Below are 22,054 nucleotides of genomic sequence, written 5' to 3'. Positions count from 1 at the left end.
GCTTTATGGCTTTCATGTCTGGTGGGAGATCTTGGCATTACAGAGTTACCCGTTCTTCATTGTGATAGTCAGAGTGCTATCATGCTAGCACGGAATCCCGTCTTTCATGCAAAGACGAAGCACATACAGGTGACGTATCACTTCATCAGAGATGTACTTGACAGCAAGAGCATTGAGCTTGTCAAAGTGCATACAGATGATAATCCTGCAGATCTTCTCACGAAGGGTCTTCCAGCAGAGCGGTTTGCTCATTGCCGACAGATGATGGGAGTTGGATAGATATATGTATTTCAGCTTTGTACATACTTAGACTTAGCTGATTCTTTTCTCCTCTTAAGGCACATTGCCTTTAGGTGGGAGGTTGTTGGGAATAAAGGGCCATCGTGCCTTTTATATGTGCACGGGTGTGAACGCACCCTTAGCACACTTGTACTTTCATATATATCTATCTAAAAACCTAAAGTGGTACACACTCCAATTGTACCTAAGAACATCTTGCATCTCTCGCTCTCACTCGCTGCTGTTGCTCACGTGTTTTGCTCTTTACCTGACATTTCATCGCCGGACATTGCATCTCCGCAGCACATCACTCACTTCAACGACTGCGGTGTAAGACAGAAACAGAAAAGATCGAATCTTGGCATTTAGTTTGTCCCAATGAGACTGGGCCTTGGTCAACTCCTCACGAGCATTGGAAGAGAGTTTGGACTCATCCCTCACCGAGGGCCTGTTAATCTCCTCCATCACCAGTTCCGCCAAATCATAAGACTCCAAAATGGCCAACATCATCACCCGCCAGATGCGGTAATTGTCACCATCAAGCTTTTGATCTGATGGAAGAGCCGTTAGGATAAGCACCTTCCTGTCCATGATCGCTTGGAACTCCAAATCAGTCTATGTAGACATGTTAACCTGCAATACCTGCTCAAACGCAAAAGCAGCCCCATATGATTGTGAAAACGCAGCCTTCTAGGGCTGGTACCTCCGCTGCCCAAACCTTTTTCAGCCACCGGAGGTGATGAAAAGGTAAAATCTGCAATGGAAGGCCTCAAACGCAGCCTTCCTCCCCTTCGAACAGCAATAACCTGCAGTAAATTCACCGATTAGACTTCTTTCCCGCACGCCCATTCTCGCTTCAGCCTTGATCCGATGCGCAGCCCTCCCGCTCGCCCTCGAATCTTGGAAACGTAGCCTTGTGTCGCGCTGAAATCTCCTCTTCAGATAGGTTCAGCCCTCAGTCAGTCCATCTTCACCGCTGTGATACCATGTCAGAGTGCAGCGATGTGGAAGCGTAGGACAAACTGAGAGAGAGTGAACACAGAGAGAAGAGAGAGAGAGAGAGAGAGAAAAGGAGACAGTGTAAATGCAAAAAATCTGCCGTGTAGTATGCTGTATAAGAGTGCAAAAATACACAAGGGCGTAGAGGAAATATCAACATATGTCTCCGACTTGATGACCTCGATCTCTGTTAGCCCGAGCACAGTCTGTCTCAGCCAACAGATCTCAAGATCAGAACCTGAAAATATGAATGCTAAAGTGTCCACAAAGTCGACTATAAATAGCCGAAAAAATAGAAATTCCCAGCACCAGGTAATGCAGCCGACTGCACAGCTCTGCTGATGTGGCATCTTGCTTGTTGACGTACACTGCTGACGTGGCATCTTGTATGCTGTCCTACGCTGGTTGACTGTCCAGGAAATGACACTGGCTAACAATCATTACCGTTTGCTGATTTTGGCAAGCCAAAAATAAAATCCATAGCAATGCTTTTCCAAGGTTGGCTTGGAATTAGTAATGGTTGCAAAAGTCCTGCAGGCTTTTGGTGATCAAACTTAATCTTTTGGTACACAAGTTATTCTTTGATAAATTGTTCAATGTCTCGTCGAAGACTTAGCCGAAAGGAATATATTTCAAGTGCCTTTGTTATGGCCAAAATACTAGAATGAGCCATGTAAAGAGTCACATGACATTCTTCCTTTACTTTAGGTCTAAAATCTTTAATACATAACTTATTCTCCATTTAAAAAAATCCATCTTTGATAATATAACAGTTTGTTTTTTTACCAAGTTGTAAACTCTTTTAGATGATTTTAAAATCTTCATCAAAAGCATACATGTTTCTCATACTAGTAAAATTTGTATGATGAATCATGGACACTACATGAATCTAAGGTCTTCTTGACAGGGCATTAGCTATATTGTTTTGCTTTCTAGAAATATGCAGTATTTAAAAGTTAAATTGAGTTAAATAATTGGCCCATTGAATATGCTTTTTAGAAATCTTTGGTTGGTTGAGAAAATGCCTAAAATTGTCATGGTTCGCCTTGATGAGAAATTCTCCACCTAAAAGATAGTGTCTCCAATCTTTTAAAGCATGAATGATGGCCATTAACTCCTTTTCATAGGTAGTAGCATTCTTTTTTGCATTTTGTAACCTTCTGCTTATATAAGTAACTATATGCCTTTCTTGGTTTAAGACTGCACCAATGTAGTCTCTTGAAGCATCACATTTCGCAAAGAAAGGTTTCGACAAAAACAAGTCCTTTGCTAATATAGAACTTTAGAGCTTCAAAAGCTTCCTTCTCTAACTTGGTCTATCAGAATGCCACTGTTTTCATGATTAAATCATGCAATGGTCCAGTATCCATTGCAAACCATTTAATGAATCTCTTGTAATAAGAGTATAATTCCAAGAAACTTCAAACTTCATGAACACTTGTCAATCCTACCTATTCTATAATAGCCTTGTTTTTTTCTAGATCTATCCGAATCCCATCTTAGGATACAATATGGCCCAAGTAGTAAATCTTTTCTAGGAAAAATTCACTCTTTTTGCCATTCACATAAAAGTTTGTATTTGCAGAGTTCTTAAAACACAATTTTCAAGTATTGCTTATGCTTTTCTTTATCTTTTGAATGAACTAAAATATCATCAAAGAAAGTATCAATTTTCAAGTATTGCTTATGCTTTTCTTTATCTTTTGAATGAACTAAAATATCATCAAAGAAAGTATATTTAAACTTTCAATTTGCTCTAAAGATTCTTTTCATCATTTTATTAAAGGTTGCAAGAAACTCATACAAACCAAAAGTTGTCTCAAATGCTATTTTATAAATATCTTGAGAAGCAATCTTTATCTAATGGTAGCCACTCTTTAAGTCAATTCGGTTGAAGACTTTGGATCCATCCAATCTATCGAAGATATCATCAATTCTTATAATGGGAAACCTATTATGAATTGTAATTTTGTTGAGGGCCCTGTAGTTCACACACATGCGCCAAGATCCATCTTTTTTTTAATACTAACAGGATTGGAGAGTAAAAAGGTGAGGAATTGGGTCTTATTAGACCCTTCTCCAAGAGCTCATTCACTTGCTTCATAATCTCTTGTTCTGTTGAACTCACACGATAGGGTGGCCTATTTGGAGGTGAGCTCTCAAGTGTGAGATCAATGTGATGATCTGTTGGCCTCTTTGGTGGTAACTCGTTAGATAAAGTGTTGCAAAATGATCATCATACTTTTTCAAGAAACTCATAAAGTCCTCGTTTATATTTGAGATGGACTCTTCAATTCTAGACTTTTTATTAGAATCTTTGACAAAAATTAAGTACAAGAAAATAGACTTTTTTATTGCTTTTCAAATTTGTACATGGGATAAGATGGGAATAGAGTTTCCTTCCACCTATATCAAAAGATACATTTTTACCCTTAAAAGAGAATCTAAATTTATTTTGATTCCAATCAATGGTTGGACCTATTCTTCTATGCCAAGGTATTTCTAATACAACATTACAATGACCAAGATATTGTTAGAAGTGGAGCAGCGGCGGAAGCATAAACATGTGCTGAAATAAACTGCTGAAACACAAGACAAAAAGAGAAAAGAAAAAAACACGATACAGATGAGAACTCAGATGTATGCACAGGAAATGGAATCCATATATCTGAATACGAGACAGTCGCATACAACAGTGAGTCACTGGCTGCGTGGGCACTGGCCCTGGCATTGGCACTGGCACTGGCACTGGCCCTGGCACTGGCACTGGCTTCTCTCTCTCCACAGAGTCTGCAGATGGTGAAGATGATGATGATGACACTGACTGAGGAGGAGCACTGAGTATAAATAGGCTGAAAAAGTGGGGAGCAATATTGCTGGTCGGACAGCATTAATGCTGGCCGACTGGTGCATAAAAATGCTCCACTGGCATAAAATGCCACACCAGAAAAAAAACCTTAAATACCGAATAAAAATGCCCAGCCCAGATCAAGCTCATACTCACACATGAGCTGACAAATACTCTACTAACACCCTCTCTCAGATCATGGGTGATCTGATACAATACAATAGTACAATGAAAAGGGATCAGAAACTATAGAACATAGAACCACCAAGTAGAACCATGGATACCCAAGCAGTGGGTGATCAAGCCACCACCAAGGTGCCTCAGAGAGAACCTGATGTCGAGGTCGATCGTACCAAACACCTGAAAATAGAGAAGATCATAGCATGTCTCTGTGACCGTTACCAATGTCTCGCAGTAGTATACAAGACCATCCTGTCAAAAATGCCGCTGAACATAGGTGACCATGGATTCCCCGCCTTTGGCCAGACCGCCAAAGTGTCTCCTCATATGAGCTCCAGACGAAAGCCTCCCGCTCTCTGTCAGATAACCAGCTCATTATGAACCTGGATGTCAATCCCAGCTCCAGGATTAAATTCCGCCAGACTGAAGTCGATGCGTCAGGGACGTCCCTCTCTGGAACCTGTGCACCTGTGGCGCGGCTGCCCCATCTGAACACCCGCTCACACTCCCTCTCTGGCACAAGAGAGTCGTGAGGGATGACCTCATCACCACCACTAGAAAGCAGCCGAGGAAGGGGCCACCAAGCCCTTCCCGCGATCCGAAGAAGAGGATCCCTTCCGCGCCTTGGACTTCACCTTGGTCAGAGGATTTGAGTCGGAGTCTGATGAAGGAAAGAACTCATCGGTAGAGTCAACAGCCCGCTTCTTCTTTTGCTCCTTCTTGGAAGCTGCTATCTTCTTGCAGTCCTTCCGCAAATGTCTCTTCTTGCCACAGTGGTAACATTGGGCCTTCGACTTTTTCCCGTCACCCCTCTCTAAAGTTACATAAGCCTCGCCTCCATAATGTGCCGGAAGTCGCCCCTGTAATCTCAAGGCTGTCTCATGCTCAAGAAGCATCGAGGTCATATGTGTAAAACTGACAGGAGTCGATGATGTCTGCGCCGCAAAGCATTGGCCACTCCATCAAACTCCGGGGGGAGCTTGTAGAGGACCGTCCCGACGAGATGCGCCTCGGGAAGAGCAGATTGCATGTGCCGAAGCTGGTCCTGTACCTGCGTAACATGAAGAAGAAAAGACTGAATAGTATCTTTCGGCTCAAACTTCATCTGCAGGAGCTGGCCATAAAGTGTGATTGCCCGCATGGTGGAAGGTGCCTCGTACATCTGCTGCAACTTCTGCCATACTTCAGGAGATGTCCTATAGGAGGTAACCGCCGGTAAGACTGCTTTAGAAATACACCGAAGCAACGCCGAGTAAGCACGGGCATCGTCTGAGTCCCATGTGAGCACCGCTTCCTCATGGTTGTCCTCATCAAAGTCTTCAGGAAGAGGAAAAGGACGGAGAGGTCGAGGAATAGCTCCACAGACGATGTACCATAACCGCTTCTGCACAAACCAAGCTTTCATGATAGCACTCCATGTGAGATAATCAGGTCCATGTAACTTATCATCAGTGGAAGTGCACGGAGGAGCCATATGGAGAGGATAAGAAGAGAAGTAGAGAAGAGATGGAATTTAGAGAGGAAACATAGCCAAAACACAAGCACAGACTGCAGAAAATGAGAGTTCACATGCAATATAACCCAAAATCTAATCAATAGAAGACAAAATCTACTGCAGAAAGTCAAAAAATCAGTCAAAAACTGCCAAAAACAGCAAAAACGGCATGAAGTAGCAGTCACCCAGCCACGAGAGATGCTGAATCAGCAAAATGCAGGCTGTAAACTGGAGAAAAACAGGTAGAAAACTGTCGCCAGCAGCTGCAGATGAAAAACGCAGGCAGTAGAAGGTGCATAGGCAACAGGCGATGGCAAAACTGCAAAAAGCGCAGGCTGAAAACAGCCCCAAAACAGGTCGCTTGGCTGCGACAGCAGTCGTCTGATCAGTAGGGGTACAAAACAGTCCTGAAATCAGCAAGAAAACATAGCAGAAGCACAGATCCTGAAATCTGGTACCATGTCAGAAGTGGAGCAGCGGTGGAAGCATAAACATGTGCTGAAATAAACTGCTGAAACACAAGACAAAAAGAGAAAAGAAAAGAACACGATACAGATGAGAACTCAGATGTATGCACGGGAAATGGAATCCATATATCTGAATACGAGACAGTCGCATACAACAGTGAGTCACTGGCTGCGTGGGCACTGGCACTGGCATTGGCTCCTCTCTCTCCACAGAGTCTGCAGATGGTGAAGATGATGATGATGATACTGATTGAGGAGGAGCACTGAGTATAAATAGGCTGAAAAAGTGGGGAGCAATAATGCTGGTCGGATAGCATTAATGCTGGCCGACTGGTGCATAAAAATGCTCCATTGGCATAAAATGCCACACCAGAAAAAAACCTAAAATACCGAATAAAAATGCCCAGCCCAGATCAAGCTCAGACTCACACATGAGCTGACAAATACTCTGCTAACAGATATCCCATGACAAAACTCTCATGATCTACATAATCTTCTATCTCAATTCGTAGTTTCCCAAGAATAGGAGTAACTTCAGACTCCATTTCTTGAAAAGCAACACCTAACATTTTTGGTATTTCAAACCTCTTCTTTGGTAGATGTAGAGCTTCAACAATCTGAGGATGGATATAATGATATGTAGCCTTTGTATTAAAGTGAATGAGAACAGTTTAATCAGCAATCTTATCCCAAACCGTAAAAAGCTTCCTTTTCTCCGACGGAGTTTCATCGTATTGCAAGGATTTCTTAGGTATAGCATTTGCTTGAGGTATCTTTTGGGGCTGGTTTTCCTTCTTTGCCTTATTAGGACATTGACTAGCCATGTACCGCTTGGGTGGATCCTCCAATGATAGGTGATATGTTACCTTTTATAAACTTCATTGCATCAATAACATTGATACCTTTCATGTTGAGATAGGCCTTCATAGTTGTAATACCATTTGTCTCAAGAGCCTTCTCGGTAATGAAATCTTCAAAGAGCTTAAGCTCCTTACCCTATTGTGGTAGTCATTTGTAGTGCTAATTGTGTTACAGATATCATTCCCTGGACAACAGTGTTGTAGAGCAATACGGCTAGTGCCACGTCAGCAGTCGTAGCGCAGGAGCCACGTCAGCAGTCGACTGCATTAAATGCAACCGACTTGATTGTGGCTATTTTTCGTGGTATTTTTCTGCTATTTATAGTAGTCCTCCAGCACACTCTGTTCACTCGCATTTGACAGAGACAGCTTGTTGGTGACAGACATCACGTTGATGGAGATTGAGGTCCTTAAGACGGAGACATATGCAAATATTCTCTCTACACCCTTGTATATTTCTGCATTCCTATACAGCATTCTACATTGCAGATTTTCTGCGTTTCACTGTCTCCTCTCTCTCTCTCTCTCTCCTCTTTGTATTCACTCTCTCTCTTAGTCTTGGTCCCATGCTTTTGCATTGCTGCACTCTGACATGGTATCAGAGTGGTGAAGACGGACTGGACTGATTGAAGAACCTACCTGAAGAGGAGATTTCAGCGCAACACAAGGCTGCATTTCTAGCATTCAAGGGCGAGCGAGAGGGCTGCGCATTGGAACAAGGCTAGAGCGAGTGTGGGCGTGCGGGAAAGGAGTCCAATTGGTGAATTCGTTGGAGGTTGTTGCTGTTTGAAGGGGAGGAAGGCTGTGTTTTAGGCCTTTCACTGTAGATTTTACCTTTTCATTGCCTTCAGCAGCTGAAGAAGATTCAGGATGCAGAGCAAAGAGCCCTAACAGGTTGCGTTTTCACAGTTAGAGGGGGCTGCTTTTGCGTTTGTGCAAGCATCGTAGGTGAACATGTCTACAGAAATTGACTTGGAGTTCCAAGCGATTATAGACAGGAATGTGCTTGTCCTACCAGCTCTTCCATCAGATCAGAAGTTGGATGGTGACAATTACCGCATTTGGCGCGTGATGATATTGGCCATTCTGGAGTCTTATGATTTGGTAGAGCTTGTGATGGAGGTGATTAACTGGCCTTTGGTGCGAGATGAGTCCAAACTCTCTTCCAATACTCGTGTGGAGTTGACCAAGGCCACTTATTACTCAGTAGCTACTAGAGTCTAGAGACTAGTACACAATGCTTAGTGCTCACTGGACTTCAGAGTTTTGATAGATTACTCACATGACATAGTTATATGTATTATTGTATCTTGATTTTACTTATTATGCATTTTGATTTTTCTTCCGTTGTTCTTGATGTCAATCTCCATTGTTCTTGAAGTCAATCTTCACTGCTCTTTAGATCATAGATGACTCAGGAGTCATAAATTATAATTCATTTTGTTGCCTTAAGTTTTGAAAATTGAGTCTTAATTGTGTTAAGCTGTCTTAAGTTTCAACCATCGAGTCTTGACTCTTGAATCTTCACTCATGAGTCGTGACGTGTAATGAATCATGATTTCAATCATATGACCTGAAGCCTCAAAGTTTTATATGATTTTTAGGTATATGTTGTTGTAGGTATTGATATATTTACATACCCACATAATACCGTATTTATTTTAGTGTACAATCCAAAACATCGTTTCTTTGTTTCCAAAATTTGGTTGAAACTCCGAAACTCCGTTTTTTCCTGTTTTCGAAACTTCCCCGTACTATAGGTGGATCCTTGAATGATTGGTGATGTGTTACCTTTCTTAGACTTTTTTAACATTGATACCTTTCATGCTAAGGTAGGCCTTAGTGTCCAAAAATGACAGCCAACTATGGAGGAGAGAAAAGAGAAACAATGAGAGTGAGCTGAAGCAAAATAGTAGAGTGTACTTGCTGAATTAAAAGAATGAAAATAAAAGGTACAAGATAGTCTAAGATAGACCTAGCTCTAACTCAACTAGAGTTAACTGACTCGAACTCTAACTCTAAGAGTGGTGAGAGAATTTGTAACTTTAGTTATGTTCACACTAAGAATTGAAAAAGAACTAAAGACACTATCCATAGAATCGGCAAATTCTAACACCCCCTTGCAATGCCAATGTGGTGAAGTACAAGAATGACCAATCACCAAAGGGTAGCAAGTTTAAGGACTTGCGAAAAGCCTCAAACTTCTCACGAGGTAGTGCCTTGGTGAAAATGTTTGCAACATTTTCTTGTGTAGGAACATACATTAAGCTGATCTCTTCTGCGTAGTGTCTCTCTGTGACATAATGGTAATGTACCTCAATATGTTTCGTGCGAGTATGAAACACAGGGTTTCGTGCCATTGCAATAGCACTGTTAGTGTTAGAAAGAATGGGTGTAGGACCCTCCAATGGTAAATGTAGATCAGTCAACAATCTACACAACCATACACATTCCATTGTTGTCGTGAAGGTTGCCCTGTACTCAGCTTCACATGACGAGGTAGCCACTATAGGTTGTTTCTTACTTGGCCATGAAATGTATGAACATCCCAGAAAGAAACAGTGTCCACTAGTAGATTGCCTTGTGTATGCATCACCAGCTCAATCTGAATCATTGTAAGCCTGTAATTGCAAGTCTCCCCCCGGGAAATAATAATGCATATGACTGAGTACCTTGTAAGTATCTAAAGATCCACTTTATAGCTTGCCAATGTATAGTCCGTGGGCTATGGATATACGTGCTCACTTAAGATACTGTATATTGAATGTCAGGCCGTGTGTTGCAAAGATAAATAGGACAACCAACATGTCTGTAAATTGCAACATTAGACATCTCTTCACCATCATGCATAGACAACTTTATGCGTGGCTCCATAGGATTGCACATAGGTTTGCAATCTTGCATATTAAACCTATGTAACAGCTTATCCACATACTATGACCGCGACATGATGATACCATGCTGATTTTGGGTGAACTGAATCCCCAAATAATAGTGTAGACAGCACATATTTGACCTAGCAAATGCATGCTTTAATTCAACCTTGAAATCTGCAATTTTTGCTATTGAAGATCCAGTGACCAGCATGTCATCTACATAAAGAATGATAATCAGCAAGTCTCCCTCTTCATTCTTAATGTATAGAGTGCGAGAAGTTGGACTGTTTTTGAACCTATTGTTGGCCAAATATGCATCAATTTTAGAGTACCATTCACGAGGAGCATATTTGAGACCATAAAGAGCTTTGTTTAGCTTGCATACCATGTGCTTTTTCCCCTTAACCACAAACCCTTGAAATTGTGATACATAAACATCCTCATGCAAATCCCCATTCAAAAATGCTGTCTTAATGTCCAATTGATGTACCTTTCAACCATAATTTGCAGCCATAGCAATTACACATCTCACCGTACTCATATGGGATGTAGCTGCAAAAGTCTCTTCATAATCTATGCCTTTCTTTTGTGCATAGCCTTTTGCTACCAAACGTGCTTTGTACGTGTCAATGGTATCATCAGCCTTGTGTTTGAGTTTAAAAACCCATTTTGTGTCAATAGTCTTTTTGCAAAGTGGTAAGTTCACAAGATTCCTTGTAGAGTTAGTGGCAATAGAGTCTAACTCATCCTGCATGGCCTGCATCCAATGTATATCTTGTTGAGCTTCGTTCAAGGAAGTAGGCTCATCATCATCCAACAATGAGCCCATAAATACATGCTCATTACCATCATCTACTTCTGTAAAATCAGCTAAATGGGCTCCCTTTGCATCATATGCTACATATCTAGCAGTCCTTCTAGTGCATTGAGCTAAAGGAGCATCCATTTTACTCTCTTGGAGAGTTTGTAACAGCCATCTGAGGACTGTTTTTGTTGCATTTACAGTAGCCCTTTCATGCTATGCTGCATCTTCCACTGCGTATGGCAAACCATAATCAATATCCTGCTGTTCAAGTGCATATAGTGTATCAATAGCTTGCTGTATTACGTCTGTCCAACCATTTGCAGCAGGCACGGACTCCAAAGAAAGTGGCAAGAGATCCTCAAAGACATCACCAATGTTATGGGTATAGTGACTTGGCTTTTTGCAATAATGGCAGTTCCCCTTTTTTTTAGCCTTTTCTATGTCTTGGACAACCTTATTCGATGGTTGTCCAACGTTACCTTTTTGCTGATTTTTTGCATTTTACTTAACTTTTCCTTTGGCTTTGAACTTGGAAAGTATAGCCACATCTTTTAAATGCAATGCAACATTCTTCCGAGTCTATTTCTCTTGCAACAAGAGGTCTTTCAACTCCACAAATGTAAGGCTCCCCCCCACCCCTCGCAGCACCAGTCCCCAACCAAAAACCCCAAACAAAGACAATATCAAAGAGGTGGAAACTAAGATACGACTTTGGAAGAGAGTTTAGTAAGATGTTTACCAATTTAGCATCCTGAATGATTTCATCCACATATTGAGTAGCTGCTCGTGCAATCTTGTATGTGAGTAAGGTGATCTGTCATGCTATCACCCTCATCCATGTTCACATTGGCCAAATCTCTACGGAGAAGATGTTTTGGCCTTGTTACATGCTGCAAATATATGTTCAAGTACATCGCATGCTGATTTTGAGGTCTTACAAGACCGGATGTGTGGAATGATTGATCTTTTCACTGATAAGGCAATCAAAGAAACTGCTTGTGTATCTTTTGAGTCCCTTCTCCTCTGATCCTCGGTAGGAGGGGCAGCAACACCAGTAGCTTGTCTTCTAGCATTACAATGAGGTGTTTGAGGTGCAAGACCTCCTAGTTGCTGCAAATCACTTGTAACATAGTTCCAAAAGTCTTTCGCTACAAGAAGGTTGTGGACCATAAAATTCCACAACGGGTAGTTCGATCCATCAAGTTAATCCTCTCGAGTGAGGATACCAAGGATGTTGCTCTGATCATTAGTTCCCTGACGTGCCATGCTGTTAGTAATGGACAAAAATCTGCATCCAAATACTTCTCTACTGAAGTATGCATTGTAGTACCAAAAATCCCATTGGATTATGCAACAAGTACCAAATTGTCACATAGATGCCAACGTGTGTCCAATTTGACCCAAATCAGCACTTAGCCAAGCAATAACAGCAATGCACTGCTGTACCACACTTGCTGTGTAATTCGTAACCTCAAAAGTACAAATTACAGCAACCTAATGCTGATTCTTACCAAAATTTACTGAATTTTTTCAAAACGTTCTACTCAATTTGATTGTAACAGTAATTAAATGTTGTCGTACCACTTGTTTGTGCCTTGGAATGCATGTCGGGAAAAAGCCCCAAATTTCTTTCTAAAATTTCAAAGAAATTGAAGAAATTTGTACCTTATAGCGTGAATTTCTATAGTAATGTTACCTCGGGGTGTATGCCAACAGGGAATAACAGTTGGAATTTTCCTCGTGATGTGTGTCAGAGCCTCTAGGACAAAAAGCCCCAAATCTTGCGTAAATGTCGATGAAATTGTGCAATGTCGACGTTTCCAATGAAGATTCGCATGTGGGACTGCAAATCAGGCAAAAGCCCCAAAATTTTTGGGGGCAATGTCAAAGAAATTGTGAAATTTCTTTGAGTTGTCAATTTGAACTCTGGGAGTGAAAATCGACAAAAGCCCCAAATTTTGGGCGGCATGAGCTGAGATTCGGAAAGAGATGACCAAAATGGTTGAGAAATTGTAGAAATTTCGAAAAACCCCAAATTTGAAATTTAGAGTTTTTGCACTTGTTAGGTTTTGCAGAAAATTGTAGGCAGGACTAAGAATATGGCGGGCAGAGGTGAGAAAATAAGGGGTAGAGTTGAAAACAGTAGAAGCTCCTCCAAAACAGTAGCTCCTCCAAAACAGTAGCTCCTCGGGCTGCGTGCAGGCTGTGTATGGGACTGTGTGTAGGGCTGCGTGCAGGCTGAAAATAACAATAGGTCATCCTTCTCTTCCTCGGGCATAGAGTTGGTTGATAACAACAAGACTTTAGGTGGGGTGGCACCAGTTGACGGTGGCTGAATTGAATCTGCTCGTAGAACCTTGCTCTAATACCAAATGTTGGAAAATGACAACCAACTATGGAGGAGAGAAAAGAGAGACAATGAGAGTGTGCTGAAGCAAAAGAGTAGAGTGTGCAAGATAGGTCTAAGATAGACCTAGCTCTAACTCAACTAGAGTTAATTGACTCTAACCCTAAGTCTAAGAGTGGTGACAGAACTTATAACTTTAGTTGTGTTCACACTAAGAAGTGAAAAAGAATTAAAGACTAAATCATTGGGCACTGCCCATAGAATTGGCAAATTCTAACACTTAGCAGCTGTAATATCATTTGGTGGGCAGCCTGTTGCATGGCTATTGCAAATGCAAATGCAAGTAGGGCAAGTTTTGGAGAAGAGGAAACAACTGTCCATGCAGCAAGACTGTATACGTTGTTGTATGGGGACCTCTTGATAGTAGGCAGCAGCAGTAAACTGGGCACCAAGTGCAAGAAGATGTCGAGTTGTAGTCATTAGGGGCTGGACAGTAGATGATAGGTGGTTGATGGCTGAAATTCGCTGTTAGGAGTAAGAAACCTGCACACAAGGATGGGTTGAATGGTGGGCAGCATATGTATTTATAGATGTAGAAGGATTCTCTCAAATTAGGGTTTTACTGTGGGACATAGAAACACTCTAGGACTGTGCACCATTTAATGAAACTTTTGGTAATTTACATGTTTTGGGGTTGTTTTAAAGTGCTAATCAATTTGTAATGCTTTTTTGGCTCAACATGGGATACTATACAAGAGCTTTCTTTTGGTTCACTGCCATTAAAGATGCTGCTTTATTTAGGTTACAGCCTCCATCACTGCCCTATGCTAACAATAGTTTGAGGATTGAAGAGCAAAAGATATGTAGATGCAAATGCGATTGTGTATTAACATGCTTGGGGCTTGTTTGCTCTTGTGATTGTGCTTTGTTTAACAAATCCCATGGAGGACTTGAATGTGGGCAGTTGTGATTACTTTGATGTTAAAAAGGAATTTCAATGTCCATACTGCCCACATTCAACTTTGCATGTTCTTGTCAAGTGTTCTATCAATGTGTATGAGACTATAATTGCGACAATATGTTGCGAAGGCACGTTTGCTTCCTGTGCCTTTTGGGTTGTCCAATAGTCTTTTGTGACATTAAAAAAAAAGAGAATTACTTTGGTTTTCTCCTGTCCAATAATGATTTTGATGAGGCATGGCTTATTGTATTGGCACCTAACTGCTTGACAGCAAGCCCTCTAAGACTGTTTTTTTTTCACTGTTTGCAGTATTGGGTTAGTCAAGGAAACAAATGGTGTGAGTTTTGCAAAATTTATATAGCAAATAATCCTGCAAGTATACGGACTCATGAGTTTGGGCAAAAACACAAAGACAATGTTGCAAAAAAGCTAGCTGCTATACGGAAGGAAAATGCAGCAAAAGAGAAGGAGAGGCAGCAGGCATTGAAGGATTTTGCCCGTATTGAAGCGGTAATGTCTCTCTCAGGTGCTTTATATGATTCTCCTTTTTGTGAGTTTGATAGGAAGATTCATACGACAATAATTGTTATTAAGAAGTAATGAGTATTAAGAGCTAGAAATAGTTGCATTTATGTCTCCTGAGACGGTTAAGAAAACAAGGCAAGCTCATCATGTAGAAGGCAATCTAGTCCATTGATTACACTTTTAGTATCACAAATTTCTAGCAATCTTATTTTCCACTGTACTACATGTTTGCCCAGCCTAATTCATGAGAAAGTGTGTACAGCTGATTGTAGGTAGGGCTAGAATGTGCCCTGAAGCAGCACAGATAAAAATGTGATAAGGTTACAATATGCATTCTAAATGATTGTGCCCGATAGGATCAAGGCTTGGCACAGAGTTAAAAGATGGGTAAGGTTAAACTGTGCATTTAGGTTGATAATAATGGGGTGGGTGGGTTTATCCTACGCATTGAAGGTTGATGGCACCTGATGGGAGCAAAGATCAGCGGAGATCAAAATAGCTCTCAAAACTGAAGTGTATCTCAAAGAGGATGTGAAAAATTGTACTTGAGGCTGCAGCCACATCCATGATTGGAACCCAGTCTTTGGAAGCAGCTAAGTAAGTTAATGAGGTGTCTATGGGATTGTGTGTATGCATATATGTGGCCATGTTGGTGTCTTTTCCCCTAGAAATTTACAATTTTTGTAAAATGATGTTAACTGTAACATATTGATGCAGTCTTATAGTGAGTAAGCTGATGAAAAATAATACGACATTAAACAAGGCCCCAGTTAATGATCATGTAATCGTATTTTTATGGACAGCAAGCAAAGCGCAGCTATGAGAAAGATCTAGCGGCTAGTAAGAGGTTAGAACCATCTATTGCACCTGCCACTTCAGCAGGAGCTCCAAACACATCAGTGCGAGCTGGTTCTTTAAGGTCTGATTCAGGTAATGTGAACAGAAGTTAGGCTTTTGTTTTTTTTCAAGCATCAATTTGAATTGATATCTACTGTTGTTGTCAGCAGTTTTTGGCAGTTAAGAAAGCAATCATAATGATAAGCTAGAGGACTGCTTTATCTGGGGCTCTTTTGAGCAAGCTACTTATTCATAAGGAACTCTTATGTTTTGTGAACAGGGGAGTGGTCATATGATGAGGCAACAGGCTATTATTTCAATTCAGCCACTGGATACTACTATGATCCCAATTCTGGGCTCTATTATAGCGAGCTCCTTGGTATTTGGCAGATGATATGATTTTTGTCATCGGTGATTTGTTTGAATTCCTTCTTTTTTAGGATTCTGACAGTAGAAGCTCACGCGGACAGGGAAATGGACAACGCAAGAGGAGGCTTTTAGAGCATCCAAAGAATCTGCATCAGGTTCAGGATCCGAGTCCACTGATAAGCCACCTTTAAACAGAGTACCACCAGAATCAAGTGTCAAACCACCTGGTCCAGTGCTTCAGCCTTCTCAACTAAAAGCTGTGCCACGCAAGGGGGTAGCATCATCTTTGGATGTGGGAAAAAGAAAACGAGAGGTCAAAGCAGAGTCTCTTTCTAAAGAGGAAATTGCAGCTCTTGCAGCCAGAGAGGCAGCCAAGAAAAGGATACAAGAAAGAGAGAAAGGGCTCCTAGGTCTCTATCAGTCCTATTGAAACAAATCACAGGTAATTGATTTGCATTGCAAAACAGGTCAAATTTGTTAAAAGTTATTGTGGCCTCATCATCAGATTCATGGACTGAGCTTGCATGATCGAGTTGGGGTTGATGTGAAGGTGCAGGTAGTCAGAAAGCTCTTTGCATCACCACCTTTGAGGGCAGGGCAAGCCTAACACTTGGTTCTGGTTTTCTGATGGAGGTGGAGGTAGCGAAACTGCAAATGATGCTGTAAAACCAATTCCATGGTTTCTGCAGGTCTATACTTGTTCTATGGTGGAGTTAAAGAAATGTTGAGAAGTTTTTTTCTTCTTTGTATAGACTTTCTCAACGCTCTTTGGCTAACTTGTATGGCTGTTGATGGGCATTTTATTTCATATTCCTGTTCTGTGAGTATTTACATGCCATAGCTTTTAGCCATTCAAAAGCATCATACATTGCTTCACAAGTGCAATAATGGGGACATGATCTTTCTTTGATGAAATGTTCCTATGAAGGTGACTGGGTAAGGAGGTAATGAAAATTTCTCTTGATCAGATTTTACCCTTACAGCCACTATTGCTTAGAAATCATTCCAATTCAGTCACAATGATGTATGATCCAAGTATATCCATACTACACTTAATGACCCTAGCTAGTGCGTCTCTTTGCAAGCTTAAGTTGCCTCTTGCCAGGGCCTTGTAGAGTTTCTCACTGCATATTCGATTGATAAACATGGTGGACACCACTCTCTCAGTGGGTCATTCATTAGTTGTGATTCTCTTATATAGACTTTACATGTGAGTAACATAGTCCCTGATGTCCTCTTTGTTCCTCTTCTTGACATTCATCAGCTGCACTATAAGATTATCTGAGCACCTAGCCTTCGAGAATATCTTAGTAAAGAGACTCTTGAGGTTATTGATATTGTTGCACTTTGTAGCATCTAAGCTTGTGTACAATGTCCTACCCCGATCGCCCAAGCATAGGCCGAAAGCTTGTGAGCGCTGAGCGAGATCGGCGAGGCTGTTAGCCTCGCAGATGTGCTTGAATTGCTCTACAAAACTATTTGGGTCATTGCTTGGCTGGTATTTGTCTAGCTATTTTGCAACTGTGGGGATTTTCGATTGACTCTTTGAGCCCTAGGTAACTTCTAATCCTGCAAGTAATGATGTTGCTAGTGCTATCGTGCTTTGTTCTGCTGAGGTGTTGTCTATTATCGCTCAGCATTAAATCTACCTTTAGCTCTCTTTACTTCTCTACGTTTGGTTCTATTTGATTTCTATTTGCTAGGGTGGACCTCTCATATTTCTTTGTCCTACTGCAATCTCCTAGTTTGTTGCTTTTGGTTGTATGTCCCTATGCTTTGAAAAGCTTTCTACGCTAGTTTTCTTTCCTCTTCGAGGTTCGCTATGATGTCTTCTGACGGTTTGCCATAGTGGTCTAGCCTGGTTTGTACATCATATTTATTCACTATCAGCTGGATTTCAATTGGTAAATCCCCCAGGCTGAGCTCTTCGTTTCTACAGTTTGTACTGGTTTCATATATGCGGTCTCTTGCTTCACCAAGTTGTTGATGAGGTTGATCAAGTTGGGCAGTGTCACGTTTCCAATGGTGCCGATCCTTCTATGTGTCTGGCTTTCCATGTTGCATCTCTCACTTGGTCCTATGAGTTGGGATTCTTGATCATCCACCTAGGTTTGAGGGTTGTCTCCTATTGGTGGGTTTGTTCTATTTATTAAGTTTGAGTATGTTTCTTCTTATTTACAAACAATCCTCAATTTACGTTCACTCTTGTGTGTGTGGTGCTCTTTTCCATGCACTGTGTGAAATTAGACTTTCAGTTTTAAAGGATGGTGAGGGGGACGTCATTTCATCCATCACACACAAGAAATGATGAGGATCTCGTACGAAACAATCATAAAAAATCCAGTATCATGAAATTTTCATTTTTTTCTCACTTTTTTTTCATTCTCTCTTTCAAATGACTAAAAATATCAAGAAAAAGCACCCCTTTGAGGCCTATCATAAGTGCCTCTTCAAATTGGGCATGCTCGCATGGTTTTAAAGCCTTTTTTGCCTCCTTGATTGCCCACTCCACATTCCCATATAAATTAAGGTCTCGTAACCTTAAATTTCATTCCAAGCGCATGGAATTAATGCCTAAGTGATGGCTTGATACTTCTTTATTATTTATAGAATCAAGTTGGCACTTCACTACTTCTAAAACTTCAAAATGCTTAAATTTTCTCTTGTGTCTTGATTGCTTTGGACTATAACCACTTTGGAGCCTAAAATCTTCATTTGTGTCCACAAACGCCTTGTGAATCTATCTAAAATTGTCCAAAATTCTTGAAAAGTATGCCTTTGAATCTACCTCTCATTAGCGACCATGGGATAGGGCAACCCAACCTATCAAACCCAGAATTGATCTCCACACACATAAACCATAAAGACCATCAAGCTACTTCAAATAAAATATACAAGATAACATAAAATACAACTCTCATCCCATCCCTTAATAAAATCAAGGTATGAATTCCACAAGGGATATGGCAAGCATAATATGGTAAATTGATTAGGAGCTAGCTATAAAGGAACTATTCCAACACAGATTGAGATTGTAAGCTATATATTGGAAATGGAGAGAGAGAGAGAGAGAGAGAGAGAGCATGAACACAAGATAATGAGCAAGATTGGGCATCAATCCCACACTCAAAATATGCAAGTATTAGAATGATAGAAATGAAGTACAATAGATCTTAAGTAAGTTAGACCTATCCCTAACTCAATTGGAGTTAATGTCTCTAGAGTCTAGTGTTACTACTTTTAAAGTCCTAGACACACTATACTTCGACACTTTAACAAGTGTCCACACCACACATTACATTGGGCATGGCTCAGAATTGACAAATTCTAAGACCCTCCTGCAATGTATATGTGATGAAGTACAAGGATTATTAGTCATTGAAGGATAATAAGTTCAAGGACGTGTCGAAAGCTTTAAACTTCACATGGTAAAGCCTCTGTGAAAATGGTTGCAACCGTTTTTTGTGTGGGAACATACATCAAGCTAATTTCTCTTTGACATGGTGGTAGTGAATCTCAATGTAACATAAGATTTCGCGCTACTGTAATAGCACTCTTGATTGTCCGAGAGAATGGTGTAGGACCCTCCAATAGAACTTGTAGATTAGCTAGTAATTTGTGTGGCCATACACATTTAAATGTTGTTGTGAAGGTTGCCTTGTATTCAGCACCACAAGATGAGGTAGCAAGGTTGTTTTTTACTAAGCTATGAAATGCACGAATGGCCCAAAAATAAACAATATCCACTAGTAGATTGTAAAGTGTTTGAGTCTTTGGTCAAATTTGATTCACTATAAGCTTGTAGCTACGAGTTTTTTTCATTGGGAAAAAATATCGTATATGTTTGAGTTTCTTGCAAGTAACAAAACATTCACTTGATAGCTTGCAAATATATTATTCAGGGATTGTGCATAAACTTGCTCACTTAAGATATTGCAAGCTATATGTTAGGGTGGGCTTTGCAAAGGTAAATAAGACGACCAACAGCTTGATTGTAGATTGGAATACCATGCTTCACACTACCATCATGTATAGATAGCTTCAGACTTGGTTCTATCAAAGTGCTCATAGGCTTAATAGTCTTGCATGTTGAAGCTATACAAGAGCTTGTTCACATATTGTGTATGTGATATGATGCCATGTCGATTTGGGTGAAATGGATCCCCAAATAATAGTATAAGCAGTCTATTTCGTCCTAAGTTCGTTGAGTAGCATATAATCTATATAGAGAATGATAACTAGCAAGTTCTCTCCTTTTATTCTTAATATAGAGAGTGAAAGCAATTGGACTATTTTTGAATCCAAGATTGAGTAAATAAGCATTAATTTTGAGTACCATGCATAGGGAGCCTATTTTAAACCATAAAAAACCTTATGCAACTTATAAATCAAGTGTTTTTTTTTCTTTTACTACAAAACATGGAAGGTTGCAAAATATAAGATATCCTCATGAAGGTCACCATTTAAGAATGTTGTCTTTATGTCTAATTGATGGACTTTTCAATCATATTGTGCAACCATAGTAATAATACATCTCATTGTACTTGTGCAGGATGTAGGAGTAAATGTCTCCTCATAATTTATGCCTTTCTTTTAAGCATAGCCTTTTGTAATCAAACATGTCTTATACATGTCAATAGTACAATTAGCTTTGTACTTGAGTAAAAAAATCCATTTGGTACAAATAGCTTTTTCGCTAGAGGCAACTCAAAAGTACAGTTAGTCGCAATAGAGTCCAACTCTTTAGGCATGGCTTGTAACCAATGTTTATAATGTTCTCTCATAAAAAGAAGTTGATTCATCATCATTTATCACTAAGCTCATAAATGTATGCTCATGAAAGGGAGTCTACTTCCATAATATCAATCAAATGTGTTTCATCTACATCATATGGTGTCTATTTGGAAGCCCTTCTAATGTGTTGAGGTAAGGGAGCATAAATTTTACTCTCTTGGAGAGTTTATAATAGCAATCTAGGGATTGGTTTTTTCTGCATTTACATCAACTCTTTCTTACTTAATTGTATGTTCCACTTCAATTAATGGTTGTTTGAGACATGTGAAGTAGTAACATCTTACTATAATACATGAGTTCAAATATTTGTAATAAGCTTGGATCCTAAAGTAAGTGATAAAAGATATTAAAAAATACCACCTCAATCATGTGTGGTTGGCATTTCAAATTGATTATGTAAAGATATTGCATTTTTATCATAGATAACATTTATATTAACAAAAACTTTGTGAATGCATGGATCATATAATCGATAGCCCTTGCTTTTTGAACTATAGCCAATAAAAGTACATTTTAATGCCTAATGATCGAGCTCTCCACAAAGCCATTTGGTACATGAGCATAGGATATGTATCCAAATATGTGAAAGTAGTCAATCTTTGGTTTTCTCTTATGCCAAGCTTCAAAAGAAGTGATGTTTGTAAGTGCCTTTGTAGGTACATGATTATGCACATGATTGGCACATTGAAGGTTTCCAAGCCAAAATTTATACGGCAATCCCTTAGATTTCAATATGCATCTAGTTTTTTACTTTCAATGACAGCATTCTATTGAGGAGTCACCCTCATAGTGGCATGATGTGTGAGACCATTGTTAAGCAAAAATGCCTCAAATGCATGAGACATGTATTCTCCCTCTCTATTTGTATGAAGTATTTGAATTCTAAATATGTTTTACCCTCTAGATTTGCAATCAAGTGTTTAGAGTGCATAAATAGATTAGATTTTTCCTTAAGATGATACAACTATGTATATCAAGAGTAAGCCATATATGAAGGTAACAAAATATAGATGATCCCCAAGAGCTAGTGTTTGCATGGGATCATATACATCAGTGTATAAGTTACAACTTACAAACAATATGCACTGCATCATCCTTTTTGAAGGCAAAATGATACATCTTTACCAAAATACATCCCTCATATGCATGGGGAGCTGGGTTCTCAAATAGAAGATAAGACATCTACGATCTGATAATGTTGAAGTATCTTTAGATTGCCAAAACTCATGTGATCATAATAGACATGCTATAGCTTTGCCTTGTGTATAGTGGTCATAAGTGTGCTAACTACCAAAGCATCATATCTCTCATATGTGTTCAACAAGAAAAGGCCTTCATAAAAAGTGCATGACAAGGAAAGAGCATAATCAAGCTCTTTGTCTCTCATAATGCACTTCTCACCCTCAAAGATG

General features: G+C 40.0%; 1 protein-coding gene across 2 annotated transcripts in view; it reads left to right on the top strand.

Annotated features, from left to right (window-relative positions):
* The window catches only part of LOC148016536 (C2H2 and C2HC zinc fingers superfamily protein), a 29,919-nt gene extending 13,213 nt beyond the window's left edge, over positions 1–16,706 (top strand). Inside the window, exons 2-6 of one of the 2 annotated variants that reach the window (XM_087664000.1) lie at positions 14,427–14,627; positions 15,446–15,572; positions 15,760–15,858; positions 15,950–16,290; positions 16,405–16,706. In XM_087664000.1, coding sequence (XP_087520126.1) covers positions 14,427–14,627; positions 15,446–15,572; positions 15,760–15,858; positions 15,950–16,278 — 756 coding nt within the window. In that variant the 3' untranslated portion in view covers positions 16,279–16,290; positions 16,405–16,706. Of the gene's footprint in view, positions 1–14,426; positions 14,628–15,445; positions 15,573–15,759; positions 15,859–15,949; positions 16,291–16,398 lie in introns of both variants that reach the window. The other variant, XM_087663999.1, reaches the window with a different exon arrangement.
* Positions 16,707–22,054: the final 5,348 nt, after the last annotated feature.

The sequence above is a fragment of the Lygodium microphyllum genome, chromosome 23 (genome assembly GCF_053477565.2).
Source record: "Lygodium microphyllum isolate KBCC chromosome 23, Lygodium_microphyllum_v1.1.10, whole genome shotgun sequence".
Classification (NCBI taxonomy): Eukaryota; Viridiplantae; Streptophyta; class Polypodiopsida; order Schizaeales; family Lygodiaceae; genus Lygodium; species Lygodium microphyllum.
The sequence above is the reverse complement of the archived record's forward strand: the minus strand, read 5'-3'. Positions and strand labels throughout refer to the sequence as shown.